We start from the raw sequence: 12,255 nt of genomic DNA on the forward strand, positions 1-12,255 counted from the left end.
CAGAAGTGGAGAGAAAGACATCTGCTTCTATGAACTGTGGAATGTGTAGATTACTGTAGTATTAATTTTTAGTGTTAATATTAATTACTATATTTTTAAAAGAAATTTAGATTAGATATACAAGGGTAAATGTTTATTACTGTCACATATCCCAATCAGATGATGCCTTAACAGAATAAGGCCAGGTTGTAAAAAAGTTTAAGTGTACTATTGGGAAGTGTTATATGCCAAAGTATTCTTGCAAGAACAATTTTCTGGTCTGCTCATTTAGACATGGAAGGTATGTATGCAAATTAGATACCTCAGAAATCTGAAAACCGGGCCCAAGGTGGCCGCATCAATTCAGATACTTGATTTGAAAATGATCTATAAGTAGAATTTGTCAGTTTCTGTTCAATGTAATAAATCATACTGGGAAAAACCCTACCTTTCTGCTGGTGATTTTCACCTGGAAATTTATATGAAGTTAATCCAGTTTGGTTTAAGGAAAAGTCTATGCTATGTGGACATACTGACTGTATAGCAATTAGAAATATTACAGTAAAAAAACAAAACAAAAACAAAAAAACCCACACTAGAATTCTGTCTACTGTTAAGATTTTTTCCAATGTCATTTGTCAGCAATATTAAGATTCTATTACATTATGCCCTTGAGGTTCTAGCGTGCATATTGTCATATGTCTTGATGGAATAACTCAGAGTATTAACCAGTATGTAACGAGAAAGCGACTGAAAATGGAGAAGTTAATTATTTTTTAATGAAGCTCTGGAATGAAGCTCTTATTTATGAGGACTGAAACCAATGTGTAGATGTCTCAATTAGCCCCTGCAAAATGACAAGTAAAGTATCTATTGTGATAGGGTACTGATTACTGACTGTTAAAGTGATTATTGCATCATCAATTAAATTTAGGCTGAAATGAACAGCATACTAATTTTAACTGTAAGAACAATGGCTTAGAAAAAGATATAGTTTAATTTAGATACTTAATTATATGAAAATTTAGGAAACTTTTTAATAGTAACATGAAACTCATAGAAATATCTATTGAGTAAGTAATTAATTAAAAGACATTTCTATGAGTTTCATGTTACTATTAAAAAGTTTCCTAAATTTGCAATAGATATATAATATACATAATGTTAGATACATAGATATCTCTCTATATAGTATATCATATATGAGTATCTATCTCTCTGTAATACACACACACAGACTATTAGAATCAGCTGAGGCAAGAATTGGTGTGAGTTCTTCCAAAAAGGCTTAGGACTGTGGAAAAGGTGAGATTATGCCTGTCTAAACACATGTATGCCAGAGATACACATATGGTCACTCCAGGGCTTGGAAATGTGAACCCCAGAGTGCAAAAATTATGTCAGACCATTAGAAGTGCGAGTCCCTCCAAACTAGGAACAAGAGGGCATGAATGGAATAAGGTTTTGTTTTGCTCCTTCATAAGTCAATGGAACTGGCCAGTATCCTCTTCAAGTATGATCTGAATGCCCTAGTCTCCATCCTCCCAGGAATTTTCTGAAGTGTTCAACAAATGGCCTAATGTCACTCTGAAATAAACAGAGGGGAGTGTTATGTTCAGAAAGCAACAGAAGCTGTTGGGCTGCTTACCTCATATGTTCCTCATCTCTACCTAATCTGTTTGGGCCCTGGATGCTACAGTCACAGCCATGTTATAAAGGACCTACAACAAACAGCTATTGGTCATTCTATATATTTTAACTGGTAGTTCAATACCTGAAAATAGGGCAACACTGTATGTATTGGCAAAAATTATCACCTTCCTAGGATCTCCAAAGATGTCCTCCCTTCACTATATCTGTCTTTTACCAATGGGAGCTATGTGCATTCTTGCCAATAAATCGACTTAAGTGTGTCCTGAATAACTTTTAGAAGAATGTGTGCATACAGTAGCATGTCACCATTCATCAACATTGACTCTGCTAACAGTAAAAGTGCCAAGGAAAACAGTAAAGCTCTGCACCATTAGAGGGCTCTATAGGCTTGAAGAGTTTCTGTCTTCTACTGTCAGATAGAGCCACTCAGACTTGTACCGCACAAGCAATGGGAAAAATACAGTACCATATTAATAATGTTAAATAAAAATTATGTACAAGAACCATATGTGTATATTTTCTATTCCTTTTATTTATAACATTATCTATAATTACTTCCCTTGTAGAAATGTACAAAAGTCATTAACACACATTAATAAAAACACACCGTAGTCTCTCTCCCTCTCTTCATGTGTTATATACATTTGTATAACCAAATCTATATTTATATCTATGTTCATATATCATATAGCCTGAATTTTTAGTTATAATAAGGATCCTTTATATCAATCTGGCAAAATAAAAGGGTCACAAGTATCATGGGAGTGCAATTTATGGAATGTCATTTAAGGATCATAAAATGTCTTTGGCTTCTACACACTTGAGGAATCATGTTCCCAGAAGCAGCAAGCTGACAGCTCAGTCAGCAAAAACTTTCTTCTTAGTAATATTGGCCCAGAGAAGCGGGTGTAGCTTTGCAGATGGGAGATGTGTCCATTCAGTACATCTCTCTGGCAACTTCTGCCAGCACAGTTTGAAAAGGCAGCAATGTACAGCAACATCCTCTCTTCTCCGGACAAAAAAACTCCCAAACCAGTACTATGTTATTTGAATGTTACTTCATTTTAATTCCGTTTATGACCTCTTACCTTCTCATATGAAATTCGATTAAATCCATCCATTATTTCATGCTCTGTATATAGCAAACCAAACATAGAGCATGGACAGACAATCATGTACCCCAGTGTAACTTACACAAGTTTTGTGTACCCACCTGAATTACCCCAGAACCTACAGCAGACAGGCAAATAGCTGTTCTACTGTAGTACACATAGCAGGAAGCTACTACAGTGCCTCACCACCAGGTGGTAAGAAGGACAAAAACACCTCCTTGCCTTTAGCAAACAGATGTTCTAGGATGAAGAGGAACAGAAGACACCTAAACTGGTATATCTTACACCAGTGGCCACCAACCAGTGGATCTCGATCCACCGGTAGATCTTGGAGCCTCTTGGAGTCGATCCGAGCCTGGGGTGAGGGGCTGAGTGCCTGCGTGCATGCATGTGCGCACCCCAGCCCAGCAGGTCAGTCTGTGGGGGTGAGAAGGGGCGGGGGCTAGATTGAGGCCCCACAGTGAGGGACAGTGCCGCAGAGGCAGGAGCAGAGGTAAATTGAGTGGGGACCTAGTTGGGTGGGACTTACTTGCTGGGGAGATGAGCCCACAGATGATTTTTTCTCCCTCTGCCTCAATTTGTCCCCCTACCTTCCCACTCCACACTTACCTGCTGGGCAGGTGGGTGGTGGCGGTGCATGGTAGATCTTGGGTTGCTTTTAAATGCCAAAGGTGATCTCCTACTTAACAAGGTTGGAGACCACGTCCTAACACAGATGGGATCTTACCTCTGACTCTTCCAGTGGTAATTCAATAGTATATTCAAACAAAGTTAACATAATTTATGGGTTTGCATGATCTGTCTTTATCACACTATTATAAACATGCTGTGTGTCTATGCATACAGTCTTAGATTTCAGACTGAAAGAACTACTATCGACACTATGGCTAACAATCACTAATTCACTATTTGGATCTGCTTCAATCGGATTTGTTGTGCATGGATACCTTCAAGTAAATACTCTGTTTTCAAACCACATATTCATTGATAAAACCCACATAAAATGGTCGAAACCACTATATTTCTTTTCTTTCCTTATTTTTTTTGTTTTTGTTTGCATCAGAATCTGAAAAACTTACTTTTTTCATGTGTTTAATGAAATACATGAATCAGTAAAAAGATCTTCAGAAGTGGGCATAAGGATGTTTCGAATGATCTGAAAAAATCTGGGATGAACTTTGAGGTTGTATTGAAACCTGAAATCAGGTCTCAATCCTTCCTGCAAATATCTCATAAAGCTTCTACTGGGAGTCAGCTCAGCCAATCAGTTTTCAGTAAGCCATTGCTTATCATTCTGATAATGAATATTATGTGCAGCTCATTCAATGGTAATATAAAAAATCAATTCTTTAAGTCCTTTGCACTTTGAATCTTAACTGAAATTAACAGTATTTCCCCATTTGGAGAACTGGAGGGTTGATGAGATCAGACCCCTATTTTGTAGCAAACCTTAATCTCCGAGGCTGACCTGTGAAGGAGTTGTCACATTGATTTCTGGAACAAAGTTGTCATCAAAGAAGTTGATGATATTCTCTTGCTGCAGCTCCTTTGTGGGTGTGAGTTTAGGCAGTGGTGGGACAGGAGGTCCTTTCCTCAACTAGGCAAAGAGCAAATAGCAAAGTAAATAAAGAAGTAAATTTCATTTTGCTGAGCCTGCCTTTAGGTTTTAAGCTAGTGTGACTAAAGTAAATACCTCGTCTTTTGGCTTAGTTGCCAGTTTCTGCTGCTTCAATGCAATTTTAGAGTAACACCACTGACCATGGTTGAATTATTCAAGAAGTGCCCTGATAATGTAATCATGACAGGAGCATGAACTTTAGATTGTTCAGCATCATGGGTTTCAGAGGAAGAAAATGGTTTTAAAATGCATGTATCAGGTCTATTCAGACGCAGATTTGCAGTACTTGTAAAAAAATATTCTTAGGAAAAGATTATAATTGTTACTGTAAGATCTAGGAATACTCTTCCTTCTTCTACCCTGTAACACCATTTGTACTGCAGTACTGTACAGAAACCAAGCTGTCTCATTCACTGGTTTTAAAACTTGTTTCAGGTTATCATTTTTTTTCCTGTTTTATGCTCATCTACTACGTAAGCATAATAATATTAGTAGTAATTAGTAGTAGTTTAAGCATAGTAACATTAGCATAGTAGCTACTAGTAAGGAAAACTATGGCCCAGATTCCCGAAATTATTTTGACTATAAATTCCTATTTACATGCTTAACTCCCACTGATTTCATGAGGATAAAATTAGCACAATAAAGCCATAGTTTGGAATAATGTCTAACGTATCAGTATTTTTTTATCTACAAGAGATACTAAAACCAAGCATAAAATCCTTATGTGCTATAAATGAATGCACTTCTATTCATGTCAATAGGACTACACTGAGGTACATCACCTGACCATTTAGCTCTAAAGTGTTGGAAATAGCATGGAGAACAGAGCCAAACAGTGCACCTCTGTACAACATATATAAATACACAATAGCAATGAACTTTGAACTGCTCCCAATATGGAAAGTACAAATTACTCTATGCTTTGCCCCATGCACTCTAATATTACAGGGGTTTTTTTTGCTTTAGCATTTCACACCACTAACACTGTATTTTTATGATATTTTAAAAATACATCATAAGGGTATTCATTATTTCCTATGTGTTGAAATTAATTTCCTGCTCAACACATAAACTCTATTTTAGATATATCTGTAAAGTATACACAATTCTTGTGCTAATGAAGTTGTCATTAGTGAGACTCATTTGTATCTCACATTGGTAAGAACACAAGTAACCCCACTAAAGGTCAAACTTCTTGCTCTGTTGTAAAACTGATATAACAGAAAAAAAACAGGTCTAATATGTGTTTTACCAATAATTGCCACAAATATATTTGAGTTTCCATATTTATTTCCTTTTCCAAGCAAAAAGGAAAACAGTAATATTTTAGATATAAGTATTTCAGAAATAACTGCAGAATGGCAATTCTTGACTAACTTTTTAATGGCATAATGGTACATGTGCAAGAAATAAAAAATGGGATGTAATCAACTATTCATTTTGTACTGATGTCTTTAAATAATTTTTCAAATGATAACTCATGTGCTGAATAGAGCTGAATACACAACAGTTTAAAGGGCTTCTGGATAGTTTCTACACTTTGTCTATGATTCACAAAATACCAATTTATGTTCCAACTCCTCCAGCCCTATTATGGTCACTTTCCATCACCACATACAACATGGAAATGAACAGTCAGGGAAAGTAATGGATTTGCAGGCTTTCCACACTGCCATCATCTTAATTTAGAACTCCTTTCTCTTGCAGCCCCTGCTTGTTAAATCCCACCCAATTGTATCTGCTGTGGAACTCATAGAAAAAATTTCAACAGCATCTAAATAACTAATATCTAAGCCCAGTTAGCTTTATTCCTACCTGTGAAGGTGATTTAGGTCGGGCAGGTGCTGGTGATGAAACAGGTGCCAGCATATGATTAGGACTAGCTGTAGGACTAGGAACAGGGGAGACTTCCTCAGGTGGTGATGGCGTTTTTGCAATGCGGAGTGGACCTGAGTCACTAGAAGAGCATGAAGTAACACACGCTATATATTATTGTATATAATCATGAAGCTTGATGACTATGCACCTGGAGATGCATTTCAGAACCCACTGAGAAATGTACAGTTTTGCTTGTCACCTCCGACAATAATCTTTTTGACACAATAGTCAAAGTTCATCTTTGATGGAATTCCATTGACTTCAGTGGAATTATGGGGATGAATCTGGTCCCTTATGTAATAAACACAATTCAAATTGTGATTTAATTCAAGCTATCAGTGACATAGTGTCAAAGGAAAGTCTAATTTTCTAGTCATTCTGCTTTCTAGAACTTCTACTGTACCTGTTTACCTTCAGTTATATCTTGAAAAAGTGTAGAATATCTGATTTTGAAAGATTCTGTATTTTAAATAATTCCTTGTGTACAAATTTGACAGTAAAATGTCACTACAAATTAGTGTTTGTTAATCAATTTGCTTTGTGCAGTTTATAATCTAAAAAGTTCCTAGGATATTCAGTTCCCTAAAAGGCACAGTAATAAAAAATGAAAGTAATAAAAACAGCAGCAACAAGAAATATAATCAGGAAGCAAAGGTTATGTGAGAGTATAGGGCTAGATCCTCAACTGGCATAAATTAGCATAACTCATTTGTCTTCCCTAGAGATATGCTATTTTAGACCATGTGAGAACCTGCCACAAGGTCTGAGATATTTCTGGTGTCTAAATATTTCTGAAGTTTACATTCAAGAAAACAGAATTTAAATTCTATAATGAAAGAGCCTGGAAGCTATGCCAGTCTATGAGCACTGCATTTAATAGGAGGAGGACCATTCCTATACATCTTTAGACAGAACGAAAGCGTTACATGATTGAAGAGACCAGCTCACAATCATGGCCTTAATACTAAAGCAAAGCAAATTTATTCTTTGGCAAGGACATATTTTAGCTCGCACTCACCACCTCTCTCTGTGAAAATATTTAAAAAAAGGAATAAGCAGTTATTAAGACATTCCTTCCCATCTATTTTAGTTACCTTCAGTATTCACTAACATGCAAAATTTTAAAACTTTTTTATTATTATTATTTTCTCATTATTTTCTCCCCTTAACTCTCACCCCCTAAGGACAAAGGTCAAATTTCAATGTGGTTCTATCTTTACCTTTTGTGCAGTAATAACATTAATAACATTAGCTGTTATCCCATTGTATTATCCTACAAAGACTGCTTCCTGAGTTCCAGAGTAAGATTTTTTAACAAAACAAATAAATAGATCCCTCAAAGGTTTTAGACTGAATTTCATACAAGATTCAATGCATGTTGGAACATAAAATAATTCAGCATGTGTTCTGCAGTTAGCTTTCCACAGGTCTTTGGCAAAACAGGTGGGCTCAAAGATGTTAGTGGTTTACCCTGATGCTAAATCTTAATGTAATCATGAAAAGCTTTCTAACTTGGGTAATAAGAATAATCATACAGCAACATAATGTTTTGGGGAAAAAAGCTTTTGTGATACCCAGAAAGCTCAAAAACCAAAAGATTAAAAAAAATAAAATAGCAAAGAATTATCTCAGATTGTATTAACCAACAGATATTATTTTGCAGGTATGGAAATGCTTTTCTCCCTCATTTCTGACAAAAGCAATTGGAAGGTTGGGACATAATATGTAGTCTTAAGACTTATAATAAAATCATGAAAGGTGGTAATGCTTTATTAAGCTCAGTGTATAAGAATGTAAGGGCCAGATAGTTAGCACATGCAAATTGGTACCATGTATTTTTAGTGGAGTTGTTTTCAATAACACCAGCTGAGACTGGGCTTGAATGCTGAGGGAAGGCAGGAGATGGGGGAGGAAGAAGAGGAGGTGGAAGAGTAGGAAGAGGGAGTGAGGAAAAAACTAAGCACCTTTTGGCACTGTTTACTCATACTAGGTAGACCTTATTCACATAATTTGTCCCTTTGAGTCCCTAAATATCTGCAGCTGATTTCACACTGCTGACTAGTCCATGTGCTGTAGCTGACTGATAGAAAAGTGACAGCTCACTGTACTTTAATAAATGATTTCTCACCTGGGTGCTCCTTGGATAGTGAAGGCCTTGTCTGCATGCTGATCTCCCAACTTGGTCATCACCTCATACAATTTGTGGCATAGCTAGGAAGACAAACACGATTTTGATAAACTTGCTTTTAGGTAAAAGATTGTACTATTAACTAAAAGATTGTACACATAGAAGCCAACTCAACTAAGAAGGGATGACAGAAAAGGCAAAAAAGTGTGGAGAGAAAAAAAGGAGAGATGTTAATTTCTTTCACGATACTGGCAGAATATTAAACAATGTTATCCTCTTTTACTGATGACCAAGGTATTTCTTAAATTACACACCTCTGGGCCAAGATTTTGCCTTACTTTTTGATGTTAAGGATTATCTTATTCTAAATGTGGTCCCAAACGTACCTCTCAAATGCCTATCCCATGAGTCAAGGTCAAATTGATCATCACATTTGGGGTCAGAAAGGAACTTTTCCCTGAAAAAGACTAGCATGGTCTGTGTGGTGCTTTTAGTTTGCTCATTTATCCTCTTCCTGGGATTATCTGAGCATATCTTAATTAGTTCTCTGCCACTGCAGTACCAAGGCTTTGGCAGTGCCCTTGTCCCTCCTACATGTTAGCTGTTGCAGGTTATAGTTTTATTATAGGTTATTTTATGACTGTATTCTGCAAGGAAGATTAGAATAGATCTTCTTGTGGACTCTGTCACATTACAGACAAATGTAACTTTTGGCACCTTTAAAAGAGGGATAGGGTGGAATCACCACTTGGGAACATACATCAGGTATTAGTATGCAACTGTTTTCTCTTAATGCTCCTGTTGGTATACTGATCCACTTTTAAACCTGTTTCATTCAGGGTTACAACTACAGCAATTTAACTAACCAGTATTGCTACTGAAGTTTACAAATATAACAGTTACATCACAGCAGTTTATATTTGTATCATTTGATACAGTGCTTACTTTTATTTATACCCTCACAAAACTGGTTGCCTACAAATGTAGGGGACTGTGTAAATTCTATTTGGAATATGGTAGGATATTATTTTAATTTAACTGATGCGGTGTGTAAATCAGCCTTTAGGTCCTGTACTCATAAAGGTCTTTCTGAAGTAACTGTATTTTGCCTGAGAATCATAGGTGTACTGACAAATTACTGGCAATTTACTTCTAGATCTTGAAAGGAACGGTATACACATTGCTTCTTGAGCTTAGGGGGATGATGCAATGTTACACTAATGATAACTGATGTCTATCAACCTTACTGTACAAATAATAATTTCAAAACACAGTCATTTCAAAATACAGAATAATAATTTCAAAATATAATGTGTGTGTGGGGGGGAGAGATGTGAAGACTCTAAAAATTAAAATAAACCCAGCTGAATGTTGCAATTGCATTTCAATTATAATCCAAAAATGCAAAAATATATGTGGCAATTGCCACACTCCAGCAAACTCAGTTAACTGGGTTTGTTCTAACGTGCTGGAATTCCAGCACATCGAAGCAGCCTCCATGCTCGTGTATAGGCCTCCAAAAGCTGTAAGAGTAACTTTTCAGACACACTGCTAATAGATTTTTTACAGCTTTATACTAGAACATTCTTTTGCTATATAATTCATACAACACATTAAATTTTACTTACCAGAGCTATTTCCTTGTGAAACTTGGCTTCAAGGCTGGATACATTTTTGAATGTGTTCACATAGAAACCAACTCGTCTAAGAAGAGATGACAGAAAAGGCAAAAAAAGTATGCAGACTAAAAAAGGAGAGATGTTAATTTCTTTCACGAGACTGGCGCAATATTAAACAATGTTATCTTCTTTTACTGATGACCAAAGTATTTCTTAAATTACACACCTCTGGGCCAAGATTGTGCTTTACTTTTCAATGTTAAGTATTATTGTATTCCAAATGTGATCCCATTTATTTCAGGAGAATACTTACGGAGTAAATTAATAAGACCGAGAGTGGGCAAATCTGTCCCAAAAATATTTGGGCTCAAATGCAGTAAGGATCAATATAAAATGAAAAGCATTCATTTTAAGGAGGCTATTGCAGTGTTAGCACTCCAGAATTATTGTTATTTACATGTATTACAATAATAACAGTTGTGAGACAGGTATATTTTGTGCTAGACAAATTCCAAATGAATGGAATGACATTCCCAAGCAGTTTCACAATCTAATTAAGTAAGACAGACTGACAGGTGGGAGGAGAAAAGAGAAGTACTTAAAAGTGATTTGCCCTTAGTCTCATGCTAGGTCAATGGCAGAGCCTGAAATAGAAACCAGTTTTCCCAGATCCCCAATTAATGGTCTCTTGACCATGCTAGCCACCTAAACTGTGCTGCCTATTTTAAATAGAAGAGAAGAGAAATACAATTTACAGACTTGGCATATCCATCATGTTTTTTTGACACGTCTGAAAAAGGATGTATAGTTTAAAGCAGTGTTTCTCAACCTGTGGGTTGTGATCCAAAAGTGGGTCATAACTATATATGGAAGGGTCATGAACAAACTTTAAAAAATGGATCAACAAACTTTAAAAATAGAGTCTCCTTTAAAGGAGAAAAGCATGAGAAACCATGGGTTTCCCCTTGCAGGCTGGTAGAGTTCCAGCCTGCAAGGACTGCTTGAAGCTGGGGGAGTGGGAGAACGGTGTTCAGACAGTGGAGGCCACATGCATGCAGACACATGGATGTGACAGCCAGGCAGCATGGAGAGCAGCTCCTACAGCTCCCCATAGGTGCATCTATGGGGTGGGAGGTGGGAGAGATGGCATAGATGCCAGGTCAGGGGGTAGGGAGGCACAGGTGACACTGCCCACCACCCCACCTCCTCTCCAAGGTAAAGCCATGGCCCGAGGGGAACAACAGTGGCAGCTGGACCATGGTGGCAGGGTACAGCCGTGGCCTGGTGCATGAGCAGCGAGTGGTGGGGAAAGGTGATAAGGAGTTTAAATCATCAGTATGTAGCATCTGTCCTTAGTGATTTTAAAATTAAAATAGTAAAATAGGATATTTCAACTTGTGTCATATTTTGACATGTAGCTGTGAATGTTATGATAGTGACAGTACTAAACTGCTATTGACATCTTATAAATTAAAAAAAAAATAAAAATGAAAACCAGATCCATAAAATTAAACAAAAATAGAAACATTTTCAAATTCTTAAGTGAAATTTAGTTCTCATTTTTCTTCAGTCCCACAAGACACATAAAACTCCAAACAGTTTCATTAAAGAATTCAAATTCATCAAAATAGCCTTTTTCTGATGAGAAACACTTCCAATTAAAATTTTCCAACTCATTTTAGTAGGAAAAGGATTGGGGCCATGGGATGGCAAAAATATATATATATATTTCAGAGTTGTAGTAATAAGCCAAACAGAAACAATGTCTATTATGTAAAGTACAATCCCCATCATCATATTATCATTGTGCATGGAAAGCACTCCTATGAGAAAGAATACTTGTGGACTGTTGTGAAATGAATTGTAAGCACACATTAGCCATTATAGCCTTATATCAATATTTATATTATAACACAGTTTAAAATACTATATGAGTGCCTTGTTATAGTTGAGGCATGTATATACAAGGAAATTTTTACTTTGTATTTATAAAGTTATTGTTTCCATAGTAAATCAGTCATCTTAAGGCTTTATTATAGGTGAGACTAATAGCATTGCCTATCAAGTTCGCAAGATACTTCTCCAGCAAAGACCCTGCTTTCAGTTGCTTCTAACTTTTCCAAACATTAAGTACTTAATAAAATTAAACGTGCCATATCTATTTAACTCTAAAGTACAAAAGTAGACTGATAGATGAATGTGGCCCTGATGTTCATTTAAACTAACATCTGAAGGCATAATAGGGGCTTATATTAGTATGAATTC

The 12,255-nt window shown here is 36.4% G+C and overlaps 1 protein-coding gene across 3 annotated transcripts in view; it reads right to left on the reverse strand.

The window, feature by feature from the left end:
* The window catches only part of AMPH (amphiphysin), a 119,519-nt gene that overhangs the window by 59,963 nt on the left and 47,301 nt on the right, over positions 1 to 12,255 (reverse strand). For all 3 annotated transcript variants that reach the window (XM_019509073.1, XM_019509072.1, XM_019509071.1), the window contains exons 7-10: positions 10,000 to 10,075; positions 8,372 to 8,454; positions 6,181 to 6,322; positions 4,213 to 4,341 (exon numbers count right to left, since the gene is read on the reverse strand). In XM_019509073.1, coding sequence (XP_019364618.1) covers positions 4,213 to 4,341; positions 6,181 to 6,322; positions 8,372 to 8,454; positions 10,000 to 10,075 — 430 coding nt within the window. The remainder of the gene's footprint in view (positions 1 to 4,212; positions 4,342 to 6,180; positions 6,323 to 8,371; positions 8,455 to 9,999; positions 10,076 to 12,255) is intronic.

The sequence above is a fragment of the Gavialis gangeticus genome, unplaced genomic scaffold, assembly GCF_001723915.1.
Source record: "Gavialis gangeticus isolate Ggan-Ray unplaced genomic scaffold, GavGan_comp1, whole genome shotgun sequence".
Lineage (NCBI taxonomy): Eukaryota > Metazoa > Chordata > Crocodylia > Gavialidae > Gavialis > Gavialis gangeticus.